Below are 26,566 nucleotides of genomic sequence, written 5' to 3'. Positions count from 1 at the left end.
GAGAATGACTATTTATATGATAAGAAGTGATGTAAGTTACATTTTTAAAATAATTAAATTAGAGGAGTTATAATTATAATTTATAGTGTGTTTAATTGGAATTCAATAAAGAAAACCAATAATCTTTGGAAATTTATATAATTTTCAGTTTCATTTTAGTAGTAAAGTGTGAATTTAAAGTATGAATTAATGTATATGATTAAATGTGTTTTTTTGGTTTAATTAAAAATAAATATTATATTTTAAATAATAAATACAAAATGGACCAATAAAGAGAGTGAAACCTTACTTTTATATATATGATTTTAAATAATTTTCCACCAATAAGCCTTAGAAAATTTGTTGAATGATATATGATTAAGTCCTTTCATTTTCTTTGCCATTTGATTATAACTTATAGTATAATTAAATTTGTATTGAATGATTGTCATAAACATTTATTTATTTATTTATTTTGTTGAATGATATATGATTAAGTCATTTCATTATCTTTGCCATTTGATTATAACTTATAGTGTAATTAAATTTTTTATTGAATGATTGTCATAAACATTTATTTATTTATTTATTTAAAAAAAAATTAAAGTCTTAAATATTTTTCCACCAATAAGGAGAGAGTGAAACCTTACTTTTATATATATGATGATTTTATAGTGTCATGTTGAAATAGATATAAATCTGTATATATTAATATAACAATCAAAATGATATGAGTTGATATTAAAAGGTCTCAGAGTGTAAAATTTTATTTTTGTTTTCTTTATCTTTTTTATTAAAAAAATTATAACTTAGTAAAAAAATTTGAAATATAAATTTTGATGATAAAAATATATTGCTATTAATATCACACACAATTGTATTTTTTGACATAAATTTTTTACAAATGAAATGATTTCTATGCAAAGACTAAATTTACTCAGGCCTAAAGATTCGTATGAACTTAGGATTAGAACATACAAAAATAATATATCCGCAATTTCTAACTAAAACAACACAATTACTAATTTAGTGATGATAAAAGGTTCACCAAAAAAAAAAGTAAGATTATTCAGAATTTTTTTTAAGCAATTTTGATTAGGAATTACAGTTTAATTTTCTTATAAAAAATATAAACATGCAAATTATTATGTTATTTTGTAAAAAAATATAAACATACAAATTATTATGTTATTTTGTAAAGAAAAATATAAACATGCAAATTATTATGTTATAAATAAATATGTAAATGTCATTTTGTTTCTATTTGTTTTTGGAAAATAAAGTTTACATGTTTCACCATCTTTCTACTTGACATGTTTCACCATCTTTCTACTTGACATGTTTCACCATGTTTTATGTTAAAAAAAATATATGGTTGAATCTTAAAAGTATGCCATTGTGGTATGTGTGTCTCTAAATTGTGGTTTATTGAATTCAAATATGAGGTGGATGTGTTTATTAGGATCTGAGATATGCATGATCAAAATCTAACTGTAACCGTATTTTGGAGCATAACCGGACCGTTTCTCTACCATAAAAGAACCAAAATTTTAACCTTTAAACATAAAAATAAATCAGTTATGTTTATCAAAAAATAATAATTGTAACCGTGTTAACCGTATTCGTATCAAAAACGTTTGGTTAACCGCATAATTAACCGTTTGGTTAACAATTTTAAAATAAATTATTGTTGAAAATAATGTTTTAAATATATGTGAACTAGTAAATCTAATCCACTACTCATTTCTGTTAACCAAATAAAAACGATTTAATTTATTTGTAAGTTCATGACCATTTATTTTATTATTTGTTCGTTTGTTTGATAACAGAAATATCACTTATTTAACTAATTTACTAAAAATATTTGAACCATATAATTATATATATATATAATATTGTAAAATAAATATGTTTGATATATCATTTTTGGTTTTTATTAAAAAAAATAAGAAAATAAGAAAATAGTGTCTATGATATTAATTATGTTACATTCATTAAATAAGCGCAATCGCATTTTACCGTATTTAATTGTAACTGCAATTTACTGTATATAGAATATTAAAGTTATGGACTTATGGTTAAATTAGAAAATATATAACCGTAATTAGTGGTTAATAAATTGTAACTGCAATAACCATGTCCATAGCCATAACCGTGGTCATGCCTAATCTCAGAAATTTTTGATACTAAATAGAGGTTATGATGTGATTCGTCATACTAATTTGTCTTGATTACCTAAGATATAAGACGAATGCTAACTAGTATTTAAATGATAAATACACTAAGGGGGTGTATTCAAAGTGAAATTTCAAGTGATTTGTAAAAAGTTTACAAATCCACTGTTATTCAAACATGAATTTTAAAAAGTCTCATGAAATCCACTGTTATTCAACTAATAATTTCAAAATCCACGTTAAAATCCATTGTTATTGAAAACAATTTGTGGATTTGGTTTGTAATGATTTTGAAGGATATTAGAAGATTTGGGAGGATTTCTTTAGTTGAAAATACAGAAATCCAAATCCCATGGTTTTTGGTGAGATTTGAAAGAATTTTACAAAAGTCATATGAACTTCCCTAAAATCATCAAAATAATTTAAAAACTCAATAAAACTCAAATCTTTTAAAATTCCATTTTGAATACACCCCTCTAAGGGTCTCTTCGTTTGGTGAGCTGGATGAGTCATAAGATACAATGTCTGAACGCGGTATCTGAATTCAGTATCCAAATGTTATTCGTTTCGGTTTTTGGATCATATGTCCATAAATTGTATTTGGATGCAGTTATGGAAGTTTTGTATTTTGATATTTGTATATGTATACAATACTTGCCAAATGATCAAAATGCCTTTTAATTTGTGTTAAACATGTTTTAATAGTTTAAATTATGTTTAAAACTATATAATTATCATATTAAATTTAAATAAATATTTAAAAATGAATCTATTTTTTGTAATTTAAAAATGCACAACAAAAATTACTGTGAACTTTAAAATGTTTTCTTAGTTTTTGGCAGGAAATTAAAATTTTGCGCTTTGGCGGAAAACCATGATTTTGTGGTTTTGACGAGAAATTCGGGTTTGGCGGGAAAAATCATAATTTTGCAATTTTCACGGGACGATAAAATTTTATGGTTTTGGCGGAAAATCAAGATTTTTCGGTTTTAACGGAAAATAATATTTCATGGTTTTGTTAGGTTTAGAGTTTTTATATAAATCGAATTTTAAAAAATAAATTGGCTTTGAAAAACTAAACTAAACACAAACCTACATAAAAATTCTTATTAAAATTAAATAAAAATTTGAAAAGATTAGATAACATAAAATTTACCATTAGATGCCACAAGTTTTTAGTTTTTACGTAATCAATCTCTTAAATTAGCATCTGAGAAATTCTTTTCCAAATCTTCTATAACACATTATGAGTTATGACATATCACATATCTCTTATACGTATTAGATAAACCCACATGTCTCTATACGTATTAGATATACATACAATTTGTATGTGTTCTAGCTAGCTTCATTGGACATATCATCAATGACCGAACCATGATTTTGAAACCTACTTTGCACACTACATATATAAACTCGCAATACGACAATACCTACAACAAAAATGCACAGTTCAGGTAAGTGGTGTAAGTGTGTAACACTAATACCTCTGATCATATACATAGAGATGCCGTGTCATGATTTCTGTCGAAGCAAAATGAGTTTATTTTTGTATGAATCAAATGATGTCATCATCGTTCTGATATTCGTATACTAAATTTTGCTCGAAGAGATGGGTTTTCGTAAATTTGGCAGCTTTTTTGGTGTCTCTCAGCAGGTCAAACAAAAAATTCAAACTATGACACAAAAGAAAATTACAATAATATGAGCATTGACTAGACAATAAAATGGATTCCTTTTGGTCTTTCTATTTAAAGTAATCATTTTGAAATATATTTTTCTTATTATCTATATAATATATTAATTACTAATATATGATCTATACTATACATGTGTACGTATATCGCACGATGTTATAATTGCAAACATATTGTCCATGTCAACCTTGGATTACATAATAAACATTTTATATTATACTAGCAGTTGATCCGCGCTATGCGCGGGAGGTTTATAATATTTTTTTTTAATTTTTTATTCATATTGTGATATTTTATTATATTTTTAATTGATTTTCAAAATATATTATAATTATTTTCCCTTTAGTTATTATCTTTCAATACTCAAATTTGGATTAAAAGCATTTGATTCAGTTTATGAAATATCATTTTTTTTTCTTTTTGATCATGTTATAAACTAATTTTTTACTTTCAATTTCATTTTTTCTCTTTAAAATTATATATATATAATTACGTAAATGTTGTTTATTCTACCATAAATTTAAATTTTACTTCCAATCTAAAACTCAGTAGCTCATTTAAAATTTTAAACTATGATCAATTTAAAATTAAAGTTGAATTATATTATTACCACTAATATAAAAAGATTAAAGTATTTCTTATTTTAATATTTCATTTGTTTTACATAATTTATTTTTATTTATATAAACTTTCTATTAATTAAATAAATAACATAAATATGCACTAAATGAATGTTTTAAATTTAATTTAATATACAAATAAAAATGTGGCTTAGGTAACATCATGAGAAGAAAGAAAAGCTAACTATATATATATTTAGTTTGCATTCTAAATAAATCAACATATGACGTTACTTTCGTTGTTACGAACTATATAGACCAAAATTTCCATCGATATGTGATAAAGTCATTACGAAACAGAATAAATGAGATCGACAATAGAAAAAAATTATATATATAGACTAACACTATGAGAGAAATAAAAAATAGAAATGGATTAATAAAAAGGTGAAAACAAATATTAGTGGAAAGAGAATGCAGAGAGAGTAAACTTTCTCCATGCTCTTTCGAAGCTGATGCAGCTCATCTCTCAATCTCTCTCTTTTTCTCTCTCTCTCTCTCTCTATTTCTCTCTGTCTCTCTCTCTAGTGTAAGTGGCGATAGCTTCTCTAGGGTACTAAGATCAATCCTTCATTTTCAATACCATTTCATTACTTACTTAGAATCTTCTCATTCATTTCTTACTCAAAATATAAGTTATACTTTGTAGATCTATGACCTAACTTGTTTTCATGTTTCATGGTTGATTTTTAGGTGCTTTCATGCTTGGTTAGCTGGTTAAGTGGGAAGAGGCCAAAGCTTCTCTAGGGTTAGATTAATCCTTCATTTTTCATTACTTACTTAGAATCTTCTCTAGGGTAAGCTTCATATCCATCAGATTTTGTTATAAAATATCAACGTGTCTCTTTTCATGTCTTTGTATCCTAGGGTTTCTTGAAAAAACTTTTCTGCAAAGTTATAAAACACTCCATCTACTGTGTTGGTTTTTGTTTCTCTACTCTAGATCTGTCTTTCCTACAATGATTTCATTTTTATGGGTTTTAATTACAACTTTAAGTTAAGTTGAAATATCTAATAAATCATGTGAAACAAAAGCTGTTGCATAACATATAGGGTAAGATTTTGACTCTCTTAAGTTTTCAGAAATCAATTAATTAGAAACAAAAAGAAGAATCCAAAATGAGTTGTCTTCCATGTAACATCACCTCAAATTCAAACTTAAAATTTCTTGACAGGGTTTTTGGCAAGTTATCTGATATTATGGATAGTACAAGGATTGAAGACTTACTACCTCTTCCTGTAAGTATATATAAGCATTAAGCAACTTAGCTTCAGTGACTAAGTAAATTAATAAGATTATATTCTATTTGCTTTGTTTATACTATTTATATTTAACTTGGATTCTCGTAATAATCTAAACAGGTTATCTACGAGTCTGATGAACTGTTTTCAGAAATAAAAAAGATTTGCAAGATTATTCCACTGTCACTATTAATCAAGATTCTTGAAGTAGAGCCTGAAGCTAAATTTGAGCTAATCCGAGTGACAAACATAATACGAAAAAACACACCAACTGAGGAAAGTATTGATATAACCTATGCTCGCTTGAGAAAACACAGGGTACGTAATTACTATACTAATATTTCGCTAATAGCTATATACGTATAATTTATATATTATACTAATAAGTTTTGTGTGTGTATTCTTTTTGGTCATTTCATATTACTGTATATGAGTATAAATTTAATTAGTTTGGTCTTTCAAATTTTCCTATGTTGATCAATAATAGGTAGTTCCAGATGAAACAAAGACTAAGGACTGGAGTCCTTATTATGGCATCGTGCTAGATCAGGGAAATCACGGTAGCCCAATTTTTCCCTTATTATTTTTACAAATATTTTAGAATTTATAATTGGAAAAAAACCCGAAAAATACCTGGTTTAATTTTTTTTGGACGTTTAAACCTGAATTTTTATTTTTAGAAAAAATACATATACTAATTAACATTTCTGATTTAAATCCCAAGAAAATAAAATTTTGTAATTTTCAAATCTACGATTTCGAAACAAAAATATAATTCCAATTTTACTCCTACTATCTAAATTAATGTTTAAATGATATGGTGGTAACTTTTAAATGATGTTGCGAAATTTTTTATTTTTATTTGTTAATAATTATATTTTAACTAAAAAATATTTTTTGATATTTTTGTTTTACTATTATTATTTTATTTATAGATAAAAATAAATAGAAAATAAAAGAAAATCTAATCAATTTATGTAAATTAAAGAAAGTAAATAGAAAGAAAGTTTATAAATAAATTTTAGTTTCACATACAAATCAATAATTACAAATTTTTAGGTCATTTTAAATCAGTTTTGCTTACAATTTTTCCAATAACACTTGAGTAAACTTTGTATTTTTAGATTTTTTGTAATATTTTTTATTTTTATTTTATAAATAAATAATAATAGTAAAAAATATAGCAAATAAATTTTATTTTTCAGTTACAATTAGTTTTTATCAAACAAAATTAGGTATTTTCGGTTTTTTCCCTTTTATAATTACAAATTTAGAAAAGGAATTTATAAAATATTTAATGTTTTTTTTCAGACATGTGTTGGGCAATAGTAGCAGCTGAATTGGTTAAGGCTATCAGATGGATTAGAGGGCGTGAAAGCGGAACGGAGTATTCTTTTCAAGAACTTATCGATTTTGTTGATCAAGAGAAGGGAAAGTATTCCAAAAAGAATGGTCACTTTTGCTATACACTAAGCATCATCAAAGCCTTGACATACATTGTAGAAAAGGGTATTCAAAGGGAGGTGGATCGCCCATTCGTTGGGTGTAGAGCAGTTCCGCCACCACGGATTCTATTAAATTCGGAACTCGGATTCATTGGTGCAGCAAAGAAGATCCCAACAATAGAAGAAGCACTCGTGCACTTGCAAAAACAGCCACTTGGAGCAGCTTTCCCAATCTTCCTTCCGGATTACACACAAATAAGAGAGGTTCTTGTTTTTAATTTATGGAAGGATTAGATTTGTTCATTTGCAGCTTTTTCTGTATGTTGGTTTTAAAGGGTTTGTGTGTGTTTCTATATATAGGAGATATATCAAGGACCCATGTACAAGGGTTCAATGTTTGTTGGCATGCATGCAGTATCAGTGGTAAAAGCTGGAGTTGATGAAAGCACCGGAGAAAGTTTTATGATGGTGAGATCATCTCATGGCGAGAAAATAGGAGTAAATGGTTACTTGAAAGTGTCAATAGATGTTATGCTCCTCCGAACAAGCAAAGAATGCCACAACAAGGATGCGGAGAGTTATTTCCAAACGCCCACGCCACTACTAACAAGGTTTTGCTATCCGGAACTTCTAGAGGAAAGTGAAGAGAAGAAACGGAAAAAGAAGTTAACGGATCAACTAGCAACAATGAACCGGAGGTTAGTTTTATTGAATAATAAAACATAACTATACATACGATTCATTGTTGATGATTAATACTACTTGTGTATTAATGTGATATGGCTCTTATTGTTTTCATTTGGTTATTAGTTTTGATGATATCCCATTTGATTATTATGTAGTGGAGCTGCATATATGCGGTTTGTTTGAGATAATTTTGTATTCTGAAGTGAGATTTTTTGATGTTTGTAGGAAAGGAAACACTTCAAGCTAAATGTGTTCTTGCCGTACGTGTTGCTCTAAGCACAAGAAACACTTATATTTTAGCAAACTTCAGTAGTTTAATTTGTTACATTCTTGTTCTCTTGTAATTTCGACTACGTACTACGTGGATTTAATTGTTGTGGGATTATGCTTTAGTGATCTTTATAAGTATTATGCTTTCGTTTTATTTTATGGATTTCTTGTCGTATTTTCTTTCTTCAGTCATCATCAATCGCATTTTCATTATTTAAAGTATTTGTTTTTGGTAGAACGAGCTGTTATTTGAAGTTTGTGAAAGAAATATAGATCCCGATCTAAAATTAAAAAAAAAATTAAAAAAAATTTGGGTTCTGTGTTTACTGTTTAGCAAAGAAAGCTTTTGAGTTTAGCAAAATTTGGATACATAATTGGTTGTAGAGTTCAGCTTTCATGTCTCTGCTAAACATGACCACGGTTACGGTTAATACGGTTATAGTTAATTAACTATCAGTTAACAGTTCTAATTTTCTTTAACCGTAATCTTAACCATTATATATACGGTTAAGACGGTTACAATTACATACGGTTACGATTATTTGATAATTATTATAATATTAATATTGGAAACAAAATCTTATATTTTTAACCTTTAAATAATATATGAAATAATATTATTTTACAAGTAAAAAATAGATGTGATTCAAATTTTTATGCAATATTATACGGGTTAAATCATAAAATTAACAATTAAAATACAGTAGTACAATTTTTTTTTGCCAGTCTGTTGAACAATCTTTTATACTAATCAATTTTTTTTTATAAATATTTTTTAAAATATCGTCCATTTTAGCAAAATTGTGAAACCAATTTCGGTAACCATTTTAACAAAATTGTAATTAAGTTTCCGTAGACATCCAATATTTTATGTTAAAAAATACAGTTGTGTGTGATATTAATCGCAACATATTATCATCAAAATTTAGATTTCAATTTTGTTTTTATCAAGTTAGAATTTTATTTATAAAAAAGATCAAAAAAAACAAAACAAATTTTTTTTTTTACACTCTGAGACCTAATATCAACTCATATCATTTTGATTGTTATATCAACTCATATCATTTTGATTGTTGAAATAGATATAAATCTGTATATATTAAATTTCAACTCATATCATTTTGATTGTTGTATTAATATATACAGATTTGTATATCTATTTCAACATGACACTTACTTAAAATTGCATTAAAATTACAAAACTTTACAAAAATAATAATTTATCAATTAATACACGTGTCTTAATACAGAGATCTTACAAAAAAAAAAAAAAAATCCAAAAAAAGTTCAGAATCCCTAAATCGATTGAAGCTTTGGATCACGGCGATGGCGGATGTTCTACGGCGGCTGTTGGATAGTGGAAAGTTATCTGACGAGAAGTGCCACTTGATTTTGCGTGGATTGGGTAATCTTGTCGACGAATTGTATTTACCCAAAAACGATGAAGAAGAAGAAGACGACGATGAATTGTATTTATCCAAAAACGAAGAAGAAGACGAAGACGAAGAAGAAGAAGAAGAAGACATAAATGACTTCGTACAATTTATTTTATCCGAAAACAAAAAAGAAGAAGAAGAAGAAAAAGTCGAAGGATGGACTTCTGAGGAAGAGGAAGAATTTGACGAAGAATACTGTCGCCAAGTTAATGACTCTCTGGTACACTCTCTCTGTCTCTGATTTTGGATTTGGTATTTAGGTTTTGGGATTTGGAATTTTCTAGGAAAGCTGAACTAAACTTTGGGTGTAATAGGGATTCGATATTGATGGCAATGTTCGTATCCCAAGATGTGGAATCAGACCATTCTTTCTAGGCGATCGTAAACCCCGTAGCCATATCGCTCTTTATGGCCGATTAGGAGTTCATTGCTTCAACATTGAGCAGGTTTGTTTTAGTGTTACCCTTTTACTTGAACTTGTGCTTTTTTGGCTTGGTTCAGAGTTGTGACGTTATTATTATTTTTCATCTTAGGGAAGGAAGTTGCAGTATGTGCATATACCCAAATTCAATATTGAATGTTATTCTTTAAGTAGGCCTTACTATATAACCGTGGAGGTGAATGATCTTAACGATGATTCACCTCACACTTTTCAGACCTTAGTCAATAGACCTCTCCCTAGGAACGGAGAGAACTTGAGAATCTGTACTGAATTTTGCAGAATCAAACCCCAGACACCTTGTAAGTAACTTTATTAGTATATACTACTGATTTTTTGGGGTATACAAACAGTTTTAATGTGTGTTTGTTAACACTGTAGCGGAAGAGACTATATCTTTGCTAGATGAGCAAGCAATCGATAAGTTTTACAGAGGTTCTATGCCTAAGTTTGTGTCTAAACCAGGACCTGATGATGATAAGCTGAGGTTCTACGAGGTGACTTTACATGTTTCTTCTATATATATGTGTTTGAAAGAAACCTTCTTCTATAAAATTGTTTTAAGGTGTCTTGTGTGTGTTTGACAGGTTCAGGAGCAGGACATATGTGAATATGATTGGCTACGTCTATATACTGAATTTGCGCTTTTCTCCTTTTACAGCTATAATGAGGTACTTGAGAGTGGGGAACTTTTTGGCTTTAGTCTTATTCTATCTTCGACAACTTTTTTAGTTCTAGTAAGCTTCTTTTTTTTTTTCTCTTTTGCAGGATGGATTTGAGTCTTGTTTGCCTGTGGAGGAGATCAAGAAGATACTTGTGGAAACTTGTGAAACTCATAGTGATCCGCGTCTGAAGCTGAAGTCGAGTAATGCTATCTTCCATATAACCTTCAGCGCCAAGAGTCGCAACTACAAATCGGTTGTAAGGAGAACCATGGATGGGATATCGGGACATATCGTTCTCGAAATTAATAGCTGCAGGGTCGATCAACCAAGCTCTGCCTGAACCGCCTAGTTTAGTACTACAAAAAACAAACAGTCTATAAGCCGCCTAGTTTTCTAGTTTGAATCGATTAGTTAACGGCTCTAGTATACTCTGATTCTTTAATGTGGCCAAAACTTATTTATGTCTTTCAGTCATGGATGTACTTTGGTTTTCACCCCCAGCTAATCTTATGAAGGTGTGTCTGTACATTCGTAGACACTATTATGTATTTAATTGTAGTATGTTGTCCCTCCTTGTGAAGCTTTTCTGGACCAACGAGACATGTGATGGAGAAGATACATATCAGGGTTCGTTTTAATCAGCTTGTCTTAAGTTTATTGAATTAGGAGAATTTCTCTTGATGAACAAATTTGTTGTACTGTATCTTGTTTTCTTTTGCTCTTTGATTGCAATTTATTTAATTTGAAGACGACGACACATGTATTTTAACATGATCATCTACAACATAATTCTACTTTTGTGTATCGTATCCGAAGATTTTGAAAAGTATATATGTAATGTTTTGGGAAGACTATGAATCATGATCACTATCTAGCATGGACATCTACTAATCAAGTTCCCTTGATCATGGTTTATATGTTCGTAACGTTGTAATTAGCAAAGAAGTTGATGTGCTTAGTTGCATGGGGAAGCAATAGATGAGTTTCACAAAGGTTGTTTTCTCTTTGTGTTTGATCGAAGTATATGCTCTTGTACAATGTTAATATGTTAAGACAAATCAGTATATTAATTTTAATTTGCATTCGATTTCATGCAATAAAACTCTATAATAACATAAAGGTGTCGTCGCGTAATGTAGTTTTTGAAGAAAATTAAACTCTGAATATCGAAAAGCAAAACCACAAACTTAGTAACAAACTTATATATAGCATTAACTAACAACACCTGAAGAAATAAGAAAAACAACAAAAAAAACCTAAAACCCAATCCTTGTAGCTTCATCTCCAAGCAATCTAATCTTGAGATTCTTTAACGTTTCTGAACTTGAGGAATTGTTGAACCAAAAACATAAACGGAGGAGAAACAAGTAGACACATAACTCCCGCAAAGAATCCGAACAGGTTCATGAGGACAAAGGCTAAAGTCAAGAAACCACATACCATAGCCTTCTCTTTGAGACTCCTGAAGGAAACATCTAACTCATCATCCAAGCCAAGTAAAATGCAGAAAGCACATCCACAGTAATAAGAAATTGCCATCAGTACAGCCGCATGAAAAGTTACTTTCGATATCTCAAAGTTGTAAGAATCCATGTACTTAGATTGTCCTATCATCCCAACAGGAATCAGCGTTGCTACCACGAGAATGTTGTACATGATCGCCAAGTTGTTGAAATCTGCTTCCGACGGTATGAATCTGTTGCTATATCCCTTTCCTAGCGTCATCGTTAACTTTAAGAGAAGAGACAGACGCGCAAATCTTGAAGAAACTGAAGATAGAGAGAACCAAATCGAAGACTAGGAATATCATAGTGTCTTCGATTAAAGCTTCTCTTATAACATGGAGAGCTGTAAAATTTATAGTTTCAATTGGAACAAACTCTGAATCCCAAAAGCAAAACAAAACTACTAGTTGTGGTAATTTACAAGTCATAAAAATCATCCCGATACGATTTAACCGTAAGAAAACCCTGATTTGAACCTTCATCTCCAAGCAATCTTATTGAATCTTGAGATTATTCATAGCGTTAATTACAACACATGAGAAGAAACAAAAAAAAAACCCTAAAAGAAGGCTAAAAACCTAGCAATCTAAAGGTAATATAGATTGGAATCTTCATCTCCAAGCAATCTAATTAATCATGAGATTATTATTACATCACCTGATGAGAAAGAAAAAAAAAACCCCTAAAAGAAGGCTTAAAACCCTAGCAATCTCAAGCTAATATAGATCGGAATCTTCATCTCCAAGAAACCTAATCTCGAGACTCTTTAACGTTTCTGAACTTGACGAATCCAAGAACCAAGAGAAGACTCGGAGGAGAAACTGGTAACAACAACATCCCCCAGACGAATCCGAACAAGTTCATGAGGTATAAAGCCAAAGTCAAGAAACCACTGATCATAGCTAACTCTTTATCAACCCTTATCTGTGTCTCTTGATCTTCAAGCGTAAGCACTTCGTTTAGAATCCAGCGAACACTTCCAGTATGATACGAAACTGCCATCATCAGAGCCGCAAATCCCATCGCCTCACGGAAACTTACTTTCGAGAACTCGAAGTTTGCGAAATCGATGAACTCAGATGAACTCCATATCATCCTCAAAGAAAACAGCGTTGCTAAAAGTATGATGTTGAATCTGATCGAGAGTTTGTTGAAAGCTGCTTGAGAAGGTATCCATCTACAAGTCAATCCCAATTGCTTCATCTCTTTCTTTTAACAGCTGAGAAAGATCCTAAAGATGAACAAATCTTTTTCTTGTTGAGAAACACTTATCCAAGAATCTTGCAAGTTTTTTGTGGTTTTTATCTTTGCGTTTTTGGTATCGGTTTTACGGTTTATAAGGGCAATGTTAGGCTTCTCTAGATCTAGTCCCATCTGTTTGACCTGATTTGACCCGGATCAACCGGTTCCTAATCTTATTGTGTTCCGGTTTAGTTAGTGTGAAAACTGAACCAGATTGACTCTTTATTAATCTAATCTCACTTCTCATAAGTATAAACCAAACCAAACTCTGAACTGGAAAAAATAACCCAAACTTATGTGGCAAAGTCATAGCAATAGTTATAACACCTGCAAAAAAACTAAAAATAACCCCTAAAATCTAGACTTGAACCTTCATCTCCAAGCAATCTAATTTTTTAGATTACTCAATAGCAAAAACTACAACACCTGAAAACCAAAAAGAAATAAACCACCACTAAACAATTCAACCCTAAAAAGAAAAACCAAATCCGCGTGGTTGAATCTTCACCTCCAAGCAACCTCTAATCTTGAGATTCCTTTAAGTTTCTTCTTCTTCTCTTGACAAATTCTTGAACCAAAAAGAGACTCGGAGGAGAAATAGTTAAACATAAAAGTCCAAAAAAGAATCCAAACAAGTTCATAAGATAAAAAGCCAAAGTCAAGAAACCACTGAGCATAGGCACCTCTATATCAATCCTTTTGAAACCAGTAGTGTTCGTCTTACTCTTATCTTCCAACATAGCAGACGTGATGCACTGAGTAGATCCATGCCAATAAAAAAATGCCATCATCCTAGCCAACATCCCCATAGTCTCATGAAAAGTTACTTTAGATAACTCGAAGTTGTCCAAATCGATCATCTCAAGTTTTCCCATTCGACCAAGTGAAACCAGCGTTGCAATAAGGATGATGTTGTATTTTATCGCGAATTTGATGAATTCTGCGTCGGAAGGAATCAACTTGTGACTAAATCTTACTTGTTGCTCCATAGTTCTTGACAGAGAAGGAGGTGAAGATGAGTTTGAGTTGAACCAAATCAGGTAAAGAAAACGCTTAGGTTTTATATACAAAGAGATCAACATTGGCTTAAACCGACAAATTATATATTGCTCTAGTGAATCTCATATTACATTAGCAAATATAAAATTAAAAGTTATTTTAAAGCCTTCAAAGACGTTGTAATATGAACATATATAATTAATATACTTGAACTATATATAGTACAAATATAATGATAATTGTAATTAATTATTATCATATTTTTGACAAGAAATTCGAGGCTTTTATACATTCACAATGAATATGTTTTGATGTGTAAATATCAAATTTTTGTAGCTTATTATATTTGTAAGTCTATATATGTCAAGTTTGAACCTCATATTCAATACTTTGGCTTAGAAATTGACATGGTCTAAAATGAAATCCTACGTTTGTTATATTGAAGAAGATACCTATAATATATTGTATGAAATTGTTTAAAATTTATTGAAAAAATAAACTGAATTCCTCTTATCAAGAAGTTAAACGCCTTATATTGTTCAAGCTCAAGCTTTTAATTTGTTGATTCAATATATTTATTACAGAGTAAAAAATGTTAATTTGTAGAATGAAAAAAAAAATCAGTATTTTGCTTTTGCTTTCAAGTGAACAAACTCTCTCATTACATGAAGTAGTAACAGTACCAAAACTCATAGCAATTAATTACACAATGCATGAAAGAACAAAAAAATTACAAATTAACCCTAAGAGAAAAGGAAAAAAAACCCTAAAACCAATCCGTGTGGTTTGAAATCTTCACCTCCAAGCAATCTAATTAACCTCGAGATTCTTTTAACTTTCTGAACTTGATAAATTCTTGAACAAGAAATAGAAACGGAGAAGAAACAAGTAGACACAAAACTCCCAAGAAGAATCCAAACAGGTTCATAAGCAAAAAGACCAAAGCCAAGAAACCACACAACATAACCATCTCTTTGTCGATTCTTCTGATATCAATGGCCTTATTACCTCCCAACAAAGCAACGTAGAGTGATGCGTATATGATTCTGTTAAAAGGTACATACCAATTAACACTCACTGATGTCATCATCATAGCTAAATACCTCATCGTCTCACGAAAAGTTGCTTCTGATAACTTGAAGTTGTGGTAATCGAACATCAACTTAGGTAGTCCCGTTTGAACAAGTACTATCATCCATAGTGAAAAGAGTGTTGCAGCAAGGATTAGGTCGTATTTGATTGCGAGTTTTATGAAGTCTGCGTCTGATGGAATCAATCTGTGACTAAAGCCTAGTTGTGTCATTGTGATTAGCAGAGAAGAAAGTTGTGAAATCTTTGACGAAAGTGAAGATAAAGGAGACATTGTTTGAATTGTGAGTGTGTTTGTGCAAGTCGAATGATGAACTTAAAAAAATTTATAAGCTCGTTAATATAATTGTTGACAAAGGAAACTTAACTGTTCTATTAAACATAAGCTAAAAGGATAATTCCCATTTTTCTTTTTTTAAGAAAACATTTTTTCCATTTTCATTGCTTATGTGTTTTTGAGTAATAAGATTTCGATTTGGCTCTCTTTAATCAAAACTTGTTATCCGGAAAAGATAAGAGAATCAGAAGGTTTTCATAAAGACTACTACAGGCAAAACTCCAAAGATATCATAATGATACTAATACTCTTAACCCAAAACAGAGGAATGGTTAATAAGCTCTATGAAACCAACACTTCACTTGGCAGCAGCATGCTTGGCCTTGTTGTGAGACTCAAGTGCATTTCCTGAGTTGAACGTCCTGCCATAAAGATCAGCCAATAAGCAAATGTATCGAACAATGAAGAGATAGTTGGAGAAAGAGAGAGAGGGAAGCTCACTTCTTGCATGAACCACAGGAGATTTGACTGGCTGACTTTGGGCTCTGGGCTGCAGTAGTTGGGGTTTTTGCACCTTTCTTTCCCGGGTGGGGTGTTGCGGTGTGTCCACCTTTCTTCTTCTCATCTGTGTGCCAAAGAAGGAAGAAACAGCAGGTTCAAATCAGTACTTATGTATCCCAAATTCAGTGAATAATGTAAAAGAATGGTTTGTATCTTTACCTGTTTTCTGAGGAGTAACAGCTACTTTCGCCTTCTTTGATGACATGGGTGTTTTGGGGGCTTCTTCATTAGCTCTCTTCTTGCCTGATACAGCCTTCTTAGGTGTAGGTATCTCTTCTTCTTCCTCTGAATCATCGTCTTCATCAAAATCCATCTGCAATTATCATGACACAATAAATGTGTTACTAACATTTCTTGAGAAAATATGTCTCCTCTCCTCACTAAACAAAGAGACGAAGCTATACATATTACTCTAAACAAAAGAGACAAATCACAGAAAGCTATATAGCAACTCACTCCTTCAGAATCAGAGTCATCCTCTTCATCAACATCAGCTGCCTTAGCATTCTTTGTCACTTGTGCAGGCTTGGCCTTTGGTTTTGCAGCATTCCCTGCATAAGAACCAATTATCAAGAACACAAACCAAGGCATCAAGTAGTCTCTGCCTAGTTTAAGTACTTCAAGGTAATAAGAAATACCATTAGCAGTAACGGTGGCAGGAACTTTTTCAACCACTTCCTCTTCTTCTTCTGAATCTGTCAAAAAACAAGACATAATGACTAATTAACAACCAAAGCTAATATCACAATAAATAAATAAAAGACGAATCAAAAGAGAGACTCACCATAAAAGTCATCATCTCCAAATGTGAAGAACACAATCAATAAAGAGTTAAGGAGTAACCATGGAAACTCAAATCTATAGAAAACATTCAAAACCATACACAAAAAAAGAACAATATAAACATCATCATAAAGGATATTCATCAGCACAGTTGGGAGATGTGTATCCAACAAAGTGGACACTTCCATTTCCATTGTGGGAAATCTCAAAATCATTCTGGAATACCAAATCACAGAAAATCTGAGGGATGTTCACAGTTGAAAGGGTTCCCAATAAAAGTTTCTTGTCGCCAAACTTTACATGTACAGCCACAGTCTCTTCCTTCTTGTTTTTACATTCTCCAAGAGATGCCTACACAAACAAAAGAAAGATTCAAGATTGTTTTAAAGGACCTCAAAAACACTCAGAATCAAAATCAAATCTATAACATTTGATAGTAAACCTGAGAAACGTGGATAAGTCTGTCATGTTCAGTTACCACTGTAACTGGCTTTCCTGGTTTAACTTCAATTCCTGATTACATCATTTACAGAGAAGAAAAAAAGCTCAAACATGAGTATCAAGAAACAGCTTCAAGTTAGTCCCTGTCATACCATTTCCTATACAATATAACCATTTCTATATGATAAAAATTAGAACTTAATACCCTAGAGGAAGCTACATACATAAGGAAGCAGCCACAAGAGAGAGTTCAAAAACAGAGTACACTAAACAGTAAATAGGTATTAGGAAACCCAAACAGAATGAGAGTATCAAGAAACAGCTTCAAGTTAGTCCATACAACACCATTACTATACAATATATCCATTTTTATCTGAGAATATTTCAAATTAAAACCCTAGAGGAAGCTACATACACAAAGAAGCAGCCACAAGAGAGTTCAAAAACAGAGTACACTAAACAGGTTTTTAGAAATCCCCAAAACGACTGAGACAAAACGTTGATTAAACGACTCAAACAGATAAGGTTCTTACCCCAGAACTCCATAGCTAAGAATCGAGGTCGAAAGGTTTGAAAAAGATGGGATTTTTAGGGTTTATGAGTTATGACAGCTAAAATGGAAGACGAAGTGTCGGAAAGGGTTTTTGAGAGACTATTTATAACAAAGAAGGTTTCAAGTACTTTAGGTTAAAAAAAGGCTCAAGACTTTTGTCCAAACCAAACCAAATGGTTCAAATCGGTTCTCTTCTCGGTACGGCTAATTCGATATTTATATAAAATCCGGTTTGCGCAGCGATTTTAAAGAATTTGTTATGATTTCGTCAAATCCAATTCGATTCGGTTTAGATTGGTTCGACTATTAGAAAAAAAAAACGGTTAAACCGTTCGGTTCGATCAGATTATACTTCGTAAATCGTAATCGGAGAAATCATCCTCCGTCGTAGCTCTCAGGGGAAAACGTCGTCCGAGTTAACCAAGCTTCACGAGCAGCGAAGCCGGAGATCGATGCTGCCACTGAGATCTCTCAATAAATTAAAGCTCAAGTAAGGGTTGTATTAGGGTTTTGATATGATTCATAGAGTAAAGTAGAGATTGTGTTAAGGTTGTTCTTATATGGGATTGATTAAAGTAGAAATTGAGGAGAAATTAACATGATTCATAGATTAGAAGATTGTGTTTGAATTGGGCTTTTTACGGGCATTGATTTGGTACCGTTTCTTCTGAGAAAGCTTCTGCCTTTAAGGATGTTGTTGCTGTTATGGAAGATTTGTTTTGTCTACTGAACAGCTTGGTGCTAAGATTAGGGAGTATTGTATCACTGCTCCAGACATGAAGAACCTTCTCTCTGATCCTTGTCCGTTTAACTTGATGTTTCAAAGATTCATTGGTTCTGCAACTATATTTGAATAGGGAACTGTGAACAGTGACACTCTATGCTGCTTCATTGGGAGAGTGTATCTTCTCCTAGTCAGTCTTGGCATTGACAACGCCAAGAAAATGAAATGGTCCATTATGCTGCAGAGTTCATATGGGTGGAATGGATTGAATGTGTTGGGATTGTGGATAGGTCTGCATATGACTGATGTGCCCGTTCGGTAAGAAACTTACCTGTTGTATATGTTTTCATCATTTCGTTTGATAGCTAGAGACTTGATGACTGGATCCTTTATTGTATACTTATATGGCAGGAAAGAAGTAGAGGTGTTCTAGTCAACATTTTTCATCTCTGGCTTCATAACTTGACCTTAAGTTCTCTTTTATTTCAGATATTTGTGGTTACTCATGTGAATAAAAGAAGTGGGGATTGCATTCAAGGGAAACAGAAAGAATGTGGTTGAATCATTGGAGGTAGACTGACTGAAGTCTATTTTTTTACTGAAATGCTTCTTTGTCTCATGGTGATGGTTTACAGTAAAGCAACATGTTTGGTTTAATGTTTTGTTAGGCGATGAATGAGCAAGAAGCTATGGAGATGAAAGCAACCTTGGAAGAATACAAAGGGGAAGTTGATTTTTATGTGTGTAATACCCTAAAGAAAAAGGTGAGCATCAAGAAGAATATGGTGTCAATCTCAAAAGAGAAAAAGAAAGAGCACCAACGGGTTTTTACTCCGTCAATGATTGAACCATCATTTGGGATCTGGTCGGATCATTTACTGTTTGTACGAGCATTGTTTCAGAACAGGGCCAAGCAAAGCAGGGGATGAACAGTTGAATGTGTTCTGTTTCCTCAGACAAAGTTATTTCCAAGGAACTCGCTTCGGGTTGGCATCTCACATAAAATTGACATCACTGGTACGTAAACAGAATTACAAGTTCTTAAAATCTTGAAAATGGAGCAGAGCGAATGAAGAAGATTTGTGTGTCAACCAATGAGCTTGGAGTGACATTTGCAATAATAGTAGACTCGGATATATTCTTTGCTGATGCAACATTGTGAAAGCATGAAAGACAATGTCAAGAAGTTAATCATCAATACATAATAGGAAGATTCTACCTACTTGGAGAGAAAATCAATAAGGAAACTTCAACTTGAGACTCTAAAGTTAAAGAGAGGGGAAGATTCTTATACATGTTCTAGACACTGCCCGAAATGATCGGGTCTTTACATAGTTCAAACTTCAAAGTGAGCCCTGACCAGCTGACAAACTCATCCATTGTGTCGTTTATACACTACACACAACAAAATAACACTTCCATCGAAAAAGATCATCACATCATCAACAAATATAAGATTCCAGATACTCAGCTCAACCATTTTCAAGTGAAAACTAATCCTCCTACTTGCAAACTGAGAGTGAAGGAGTAGAAGATCCATAGCTAATTCTTATATTCAAATAACATACCAAGTTGATATCTTCAGACTTCACTACTTCAGTCAAATTATTTCACATGCGAATGAATGATACGATAATATTTTGTATCTAGCATCAGTGTGAGCAGGTTCCACTCACCTGTTATAAAGTAGTTATATAAGGTTATAAAGGCTTAAATCGTTTTGTGATAAAGATTCTCTAGAAGTAAGTGGTGTCTTGTCCTTGTCGTTGCTAAAGAGATAAAGCTTTGGGGTTAGGGTTTGTCTCCTCATCAAGGCGTAAATATATATGTGAGTATCCCAAAATATGTGAGTTTATTTAATCATATACGTATACATCAAATTATGATGATCCATCATCATTCTTGAATATTGATCAAAATATGTTGTTTAAAAAGTGTAGATCTATGCAGTCGTCATTCTATAGAACTATATTATATGAGTGTTCAGTGGTACGCATATGTACGTTGTTGTAAAAGTTAGCAAATCCCGAAAGCTTGCATGTGAACAAGTCATCGTTGTTCGATCGGTGTGCATCAATCCATCCATATGTATATATATTATAGTTAAGTTGTAAATAACATCTTGTTTTGTGTGGTGTGGTACAGAACGATTGTGACGAAACTCTAGTCAATTAATTATATTGGTTTTATTTTATTTTTAATACTTTTTTGATATTTGAAAGACAGTAAAACGAACAAACTCGTACGTTATCATATATATTCAGTATTGACCTAAGTCTTGCAATCGCAACTAATACTATTATTCAAAATATAAGTGATCCCACGATTAAATGTTTGAATTTATATATGAGCTCTTCTTAAACTCAGATCCTTTGGTGGAGATGGTCTAGAAACCTCATCTTCATCCTCAGCATCATCGTTTGACTCCTAGAGCATATATTGGATGAAATTTTGAAATGTTAGTATTAGACTATGGTTTGATTAGGGTTTATGTAAACTGGTGACATTAGATTAAACCAAAACACTCTACTATATAAACACTCTACGGTTAATGGTTTGGTGTGTTTTGATTTTGCCCAATCAAAATGGTATATCTTTTGTGTTACCAATGATATATGTTTCGTTGTATCTCGTTGGGTTCGTCTATCATATTGGCTTTGATCAGTAAACAAACATTAAAAAGTTGTACAACTAATACATTGTTTAAATTTTACCAATCACAAAAACTTTATCAAAAACTTTATTAAAAACTTTACTCTCTACTTTTCTGTACAGCTTGTTTTCCGGCTTTCCGCCTTCGTCATCTTTCCCGCCTCTCCAACATCTAGGCTGATTTCCTTGCAAAGAATGCCAGAATCCGTGATTGTCTATTCTCCCATATGAGCACTTGAGCACCTTCTTGGCTCTTTCTATCGGAGAATATCTTTCCGATAATGTCATAGTTTCTTTGTTTTTTTCTCGACAAAAAAAAAAAGAAAAAAAAGTATAACTTTTTATGTACCACTTTTTCTACAGTTTTTTTTATTCCAAAAAAATTTACCAGTCCAATTTACAGTTTTGAATACGTTACCAATCGAACTCATTGTTTACATGTCATCTACGTAAGTACATTTATATTTATGTTGAGAAGTGTTTGGTAAGTGGTATGACATGGACGTAAAAACAGAATAAATGGTGTGTAGAGAAAGGAGAGTGACTATAGCATTAAAGGACGGACGTAGTGTTGCCACTTACGTAGGTTTTTGCTTACATGTGTTCTACAATTTCCTCCACAACTTTTTGTTATATCTAATTTTCAATAATATTTATAGTTGTTTGTTATGGTTTTTAATTTCTTATTCAATGCTACTAATTACCTGCCAACGTTCCACCATTTTATATTCCAATTTTTTCAAAACAAATATATAGCATGTCTACACTATATATAAAGGTATTTTAAAATTATATATAGAGATGTACATGTATTTTGGTGTGTAACAATTGTTTATCTTCTAAAATATTTGCGCACTTTATATCAGCACATTGAGTAATATAATAATTAATGTTATTTAGGGTTTGACTGGTTACATAATGGTTCGGACAAAAAATCCGTAAGCAATTTAATCCGTTCTATTTTTACGGTAAACAATAAACTATTGCAAACTAATTTTATTTCTATGTAAAAACGGTTTTTGGTTGGTCTTTTCGGATCCACACAACTACATGTACCATAACATATGAAATGGCGAATAAAAAACGGTTTAATCTATCAACAATTTTTTTTCTTTGACTGTTGTAACTATTCAAAATTTTCAAATTAATTAATATTATATTCAGTATAATAGAACTAATGTTATATATAATTATATAAAAACTCGCATACTTAACAAATAAAATGATAACACATTCAAAAAAATATTTTATTATAAAAACAAATAAAGCATATAACATTTTGTAGCTCATAAAATACATTTGTAACGGTATGTAGTATATTTTTAAGTTATCATTAAAAATAGTTTAGAAAATTAAGAAAAAACAAGTTTAAATGAGAAATCTTAGAAAGAAAAATTGAATATAAAATATGAATATGAATATGAGAAGAATATATATATATATATAATAATAATTATTATTTCGTATGTCATATTTAGAAATGCTTAGTTTTATTTTAATATATCATATTTTAATAGTTATTTAAATAGAAAACAAAAGAAAAGGGAAAGAAACAGAGAATGGGGGAAGAAGGATGGGAAACAGCTGTCAAACAATTGTCGGAAGAGTTGACTTAGATTGGAAAAAACTCTGACAAAACAGCCAACAAGACTTTAGCATTAGATAATGTCTAAAAAGACTTTGGTTGGACCACAACTTCTTTTTTTCAATTATTTAGTGTGAAACTATGCACTCACCCGAATTACAAAAAGATCTCCTTGTCCCCCCTTCATTTTATGGCTCATATTAATCAACTTCAAATCATATAATTATCTCATTAAACATTTAAAAAATGTGATTTGTATACATTTTAATCATTGTTGATGACATAATTTTTGGCATTTTGACATTTGTATTTCCCATTTTAATTTAATATTTTTGAGCTCATTTCAAATTTAGTCTATATATCTATCAGCTGGATTCAAATTTGACATATTGATGTGATCATGTGAACCAAAAAAAAAAATAGGAAAAAGTTTTTCTTTTAATTACAAAATTATTAAAAAAATATGGAATCTCATATGGACTCTGTGTGTATTTATATTCGGTATATGTCTGTCACAAACTTCTCACTTTCTCTCTCTCTCTCTTACTCTCTAAGCCCAAGAACATGATGAAGCAAACCTTGTGCCTTGTTTTGTGTGTTCTCTTCCTCATTTTATCAACAAGTTCTTCTGCAATTCGAAGAGGTATGTTGAATACAGTAATGATTAAGTTTCATAAAGCTTTTATTATCAATACTACCAAAAACATTCTTCCTTCAACTATCGATCTTATTATACCATCAGGTAAAGAGGATCCAGAGCTAATGAATCCATTAGTTTCAGCTACATCAGTCGAAGAAGAAGACTCAGTTAATGTAAGTCCATCTAATTTTTTTTTCCCCCTAAAATATGCTTTCATATGCATTACCAAGAAAATTTGATAGGTGTTTATATAAAAAATATATATATATATATATATAGAGTATTAATGTTGTACTGTCCTAAATTGAAATTTTAACTTGAAAAAAAAAACTAAAAATTATTTTTATTTCTTCCTAATTGTAAAAGATATATCATAATTACAAAATAATAGAAACTAGAAACTAAAGTATAGTTAGTAAATTATATGAGCCAGAGATTAGTAATTTAAACTGTGAGTTTTTTTTTTTGTTTGTCTTTCTAAAAATAGAAACTAATGGGGATGGATGATTGTGGAGAAGGAGATGAAGAGTGTTTGAAGAGAAGGATGATGACTGAAGCTCACTTAGATTACATTTACACACAACACCATAAGCATTGACATTGTTAACTCTATAATTAATTTGCATACATATATGTAATGTCTTTGTGTTGATCTTACCTTTAGAGATATATATATATATATATAAGTATTGTATATGAGTCCTATGTGACAGAACAGCTCCAAGAAAACCAATTTGATTTTGATTCCTTAGCTGCGATTGTTAATTCAGCTCTAATGAAGATTTTAATATATAGTGATTATATTAATGTTTCAAAATTTGTTAAAATTTTGTCTAACACTAGTTTTTATAGAATTATCTCTAATTGTCTCAATGAACAATTTAGTTGGCAAAGAACCTCATATGATACTCGTTCATATGATAAACGGAACGGTTCACTCTCAGACACAACTATGGAGTATAAGGACATAAGAAAACCAAGAAACCCCAACTTCAGATTGTGAATGTACAAAAGGATCTAATGTGTGATGGATTTATGAGATAAGGTATATTGTAGTCTTCGATATGTTTCTATGGTACCATGAACCTTGCATGATGCGTTGAACGGCTTCTCCTGAACTCAGGCGTAGATATATTACTATTACCTTCTTTGATATGGGCTGTACCATTTGAAGGCTTGTCATCCATGAGTGAAGTGTCCTCATGAGCATAGATTACCCTGCGTGGTATATGTAAAACGAAGTTATTTAACAAGTGTTTGATTATACGTAGTGAAAGATCTTGTGGAGATCATGATAGTAACCTTAGTTTGTTGTTCAGAGAGTTTTTGGACAAGTTTCTTGGGGCATTCTTCGATTTCAAGGGTGGTTCGTTGTCTGTCTCTGAGGAATCACTCTTGAGTGTTGAATCTGATTTGTCACCAGCACAGAGGTCAGAGAACAGGCTGATACCTACGTCGAAGTTTTGGAATCTTGAGTGTATCACATTGTGGTTGTTGTTCCCCTTTTGGGTCTGATAGTTTCCTACTTTTGCTTCGGGATCTGCCTCCGAACGCAAACTGATCCCAACATCAAGTTTCTGAAACCTACCTGGCGATGGTTGCTTTGCCTTGGCTTTACTGCTCTCGGCTTTGTTCTTCTTTACACCACCTTGACGTATGTGAAGTGCATGCCTTATGTGTTCCTCCTCGATTTCAGGGAAGAGCTTTCGAGCGCTTAACTTTTGATGACTGTGAAATGTCTCTGAAGTGATTTCTGCTGATGGGTTCAAGGGAACAGTTGAAAAAGATTTGGCTACTGGTACTCTAGCTGGAAAAGGTGTTCTTGAAACTGGTAGGTTTTGAGTAACGTCCGGCTTATTCCTACTTTTGATGGTCGATCCTCTATCTGTGGATAGTGACCTCCTATTCGGACTCGGATTTAACCTCTCTTCTGCTAGATTCGGCATCCTCGGGCTTGCTTCTCTGTTTCTCAGTGCAGACGGAAACCCTGACTTTCTCTGCTTGCCAGTTGAGCAACTTCTGGTCTGCAATTCGCATTCACCAAACTGATTAGATAATAGTCTCTTTTGCCAACTGATCAGTTATAAAAGAAAATTCTAGTCTCTGAGTGATTTTACATCAAAGCTTCTGGTACTATCGTTTGGCTGTGGACTTGCCTCAGCCTTAGTTCCAGCACCGTTACCACTTCTTGGGAGATGGAAAGGAGAAACTGCTCTTGGTTTCTGACATTCAGTTGTGTTCCGAATGCTACCTGATCGCAATTGTTCCAGCTCTGCTTCCTTCTTCTCCATTGCTGATTTAAGACTAGATATCTGCAAATGTGAAAGAAAAATTGTTTAACACATATGTATTTATTTCTCTCTGCGCAACGAAAATGAAACCTGTGCCATATATACCTCATCCTTAAGATCTCGAATTTCCCCGGTTTCCTTATTTGATCGAGCTGCTCCAAGTTCAATAGATGCAACCCTTTGGGCAAACTTAAGGGTGCTGATAGTCTCTCCTATAGCGTTAACTTCAGGATTAATATGCACAAACATTAAAGTTTTGGCTTGACCACCTGCACATAGTTTCATAGATGAGAGATGAAGCTACAAAAGAAAACAAAGCAGGACTGGTTTAAGCAAAAAATGACTTGCAAAACCTCGTCTTAGTTTTTACCTAAAGAGTCCTGCAGAACTTGTGTAAGCTTGCTATTTCTGTAGGGAATATGGGAACTCTTTTGTGCAAGTGCATAGATGACATCTCCTAATGCAGACAGCGATTTATTTATGTGTTGAGCTTCTTTGAGTCTCTCGCCTACAGCTTCAGATTTTTCTACTCTTTCACTTCCAGCCAAATCCACTAGATGAAGGCAGCCT

The 26,566-nt window shown here is 31.8% G+C and overlaps 6 protein-coding genes and 1 long non-coding RNA gene across 7 annotated transcripts in view; 4 read left to right on the top strand and 3 right to left on the bottom strand.

Annotated features, from left to right (window-relative positions):
* The first annotated feature begins 5,670 nt into the window (after positions 1-5,670).
* LOC17885609 (cathepsin 8) lies at positions 5,671-8,091 on the top strand. The gene is made up of 6 exons (XM_023783124.1): positions 5,671-5,709; positions 5,833-6,034; positions 6,204-6,272; positions 7,024-7,421; positions 7,518-7,855; positions 8,070-8,091. The coding sequence occupies exons 1-6, from the start codon at positions 5,671-5,673 to the stop codon at positions 8,089-8,091; spliced, it is 1,068 nt and encodes a 355-aa protein (XP_023638892.1).
* A 1,349-nt stretch (positions 8,092-9,440) lies between these two features.
* On the top strand, positions 9,441-11,237 carry LOC17887161 (UPF0725 protein At3g44770). The gene is made up of 7 exons (XM_023783123.1): positions 9,441-9,519; positions 9,682-9,770; positions 9,865-9,996; positions 10,084-10,291; positions 10,371-10,486; positions 10,577-10,660; positions 10,758-11,237. The coding sequence occupies exons 1-7, from the start codon at positions 9,441-9,443 to the stop codon at positions 10,992-10,994; spliced, it is 945 nt and encodes a 314-aa protein (XP_023638891.1). The 3' UTR covers positions 10,995-11,237.
* Positions 11,238-12,853: 1,616 nt separating this feature from the next.
* Positions 12,854-13,362, bottom strand: LOC17887206. The gene is given in 2 exon segments (XM_006292810.2): positions 12,854-13,071; positions 13,074-13,362. Coding segments are annotated over 2 exon segments (507 nt in total).
* Positions 13,363-15,957: 2,595 nt separating this feature from the next.
* Positions 15,958-18,174, bottom strand: LOC17885040 (histone deacetylase HDT1). The gene is made up of 9 exons (XM_023782745.1): positions 18,085-18,174; positions 17,553-17,623; positions 17,250-17,461; positions 17,112-17,134; positions 16,966-17,022; positions 16,784-16,878; positions 16,487-16,640; positions 16,268-16,391; positions 15,958-16,188 (listed from the first exon to the last, which is right to left on the bottom strand). Exons 1-9 carry the CDS (start codon positions 18,095-18,097, stop codon positions 16,125-16,127), a joined length of 813 nt encoding a protein of 270 aa, XP_023638513.1. The 5' UTR covers positions 18,098-18,174; the 3' UTR covers positions 15,958-16,124.
* Positions 18,175-18,490: 316 nt separating this feature from the next.
* LOC17886143 lies at positions 18,491-19,949 on the top strand. Its single transcript, XR_002834010.1, has 4 exons — positions 18,491-18,594; positions 19,073-19,146; positions 19,318-19,399; positions 19,497-19,949. It is a non-coding gene; the product is annotated as an uncharacterized LOC17886143 (long non-coding RNA).
* Positions 19,950-23,586: 3,637 nt separating this feature from the next.
* On the top strand, positions 23,587-24,362 carry LOC17887540 (putative phytosulfokines 6). The gene is made up of 3 exons (XM_006292417.2): positions 23,587-23,708; positions 23,808-23,878; positions 24,193-24,362. The coding sequence occupies exons 1-3, from the start codon at positions 23,630-23,632 to the stop codon at positions 24,301-24,303; spliced, it is 261 nt and encodes an 86-aa protein (XP_006292479.1). The 5' UTR covers positions 23,587-23,629; the 3' UTR covers positions 24,304-24,362.
* Positions 24,363-24,515: 153 nt separating this feature from the next.
* The window catches only part of LOC17887136 (kinesin-like protein KIN-14F), a 6,889-nt gene continuing 4,838 nt past the window's right edge, over positions 24,516-26,566 (bottom strand). Inside the window, exons 14-18 of the mRNA XM_023783009.1 lie at positions 26,367-26,566; positions 26,102-26,265; positions 25,823-26,017; positions 25,008-25,729; positions 24,516-24,923 (exon numbers count right to left, since the gene is read on the bottom strand). The exon at positions 26,367-26,566 is cut by the window's right edge and continues 71 nt beyond it. Coding sequence (XP_023638777.1) covers positions 24,776-24,923; positions 25,008-25,729; positions 25,823-26,017; positions 26,102-26,265; positions 26,367-26,566 — 1,429 coding nt within the window. The 3' untranslated portion in view covers positions 24,516-24,775. The remainder of the gene's footprint in view (positions 24,924-25,007; positions 25,730-25,822; positions 26,018-26,101; positions 26,266-26,366) is intronic.

This window comes from Capsella rubella, unplaced genomic scaffold, assembly GCF_000375325.1.
Source record: "Capsella rubella cultivar Monte Gargano unplaced genomic scaffold, Caprub1_0 scaffold_5, whole genome shotgun sequence".
Classification (NCBI taxonomy): Eukaryota; Viridiplantae; Streptophyta; class Magnoliopsida; order Brassicales; family Brassicaceae; genus Capsella; species Capsella rubella.
This window is presented reverse-complemented; position numbering and strand designations above follow the sequence as displayed.

Bases quoted from the DNA above. Each gene is read 5' to 3' on its own strand.
- LOC17885609 (XM_023783124.1), top strand. From the start codon at position 5,671: ATGGATAGTACAAGGATTGAAGACTTACTACCTCTTCCT. The intron at 5,710-5,832 runs GTAAGTATATAT...TAATCTAAACAG, and splicing joins AAGACTTACTACCTCTTCCT to GTTATCTACGAGTCTGATGA. The intron at 7,422-7,517 runs GTTCTTGTTTTT...TTCTATATATAG, and splicing joins ATTACACACAAATAAGAGAG to GAGATATATCAAGGACCCAT.
- LOC17887161 (XM_023783123.1), top strand. From the start codon at position 9,441: ATGGCGGATGTTCTACGGCGGCTGTTGGATAGTGGAAAGTTATCTGAC. The intron at 9,520-9,681 runs GTAATCTTGTCG...AAAACAAAAAAG, and splicing joins CTTGATTTTGCGTGGATTGG to AAGAAGAAGAAGAAAAAGTC. The intron at 10,661-10,757 runs GTACTTGAGAGT...TCTCTTTTGCAG, and splicing joins CCTTTTACAGCTATAATGAG to GATGGATTTGAGTCTTGTTT.
- LOC17885040 (XM_023782745.1), bottom strand. The intron at 17,462-17,552 runs GTTTACTATCAA...TTGTTTGTGTAG, and splicing joins GACTTATCCACGTTTCTCAG to GCATCTCTTGGAGAATGTAA. The intron at 16,189-16,267 runs GTGAGCTTCCCT...TCTTTATGGCAG, and splicing joins TCCTGTGGTTCATGCAAGAA to GACGTTCAACTCAGGAAATG.
- LOC17887540 (XM_006292417.2), top strand. From the start codon at position 23,630: ATGATGAAGCAAACCTTGTGCCTTGTTTTGTGTGTTCTCTTCCTCATT. The intron at 23,709-23,807 runs GTATGTTGAATA...TTATACCATCAG, and splicing joins TTCTTCTGCAATTCGAAGAG to GTAAAGAGGATCCAGAGCTA. The intron at 23,879-24,192 runs GTAAGTCCATCT...TTCTAAAAATAG, and splicing joins AAGAAGAAGACTCAGTTAAT to AAACTAATGGGGATGGATGA.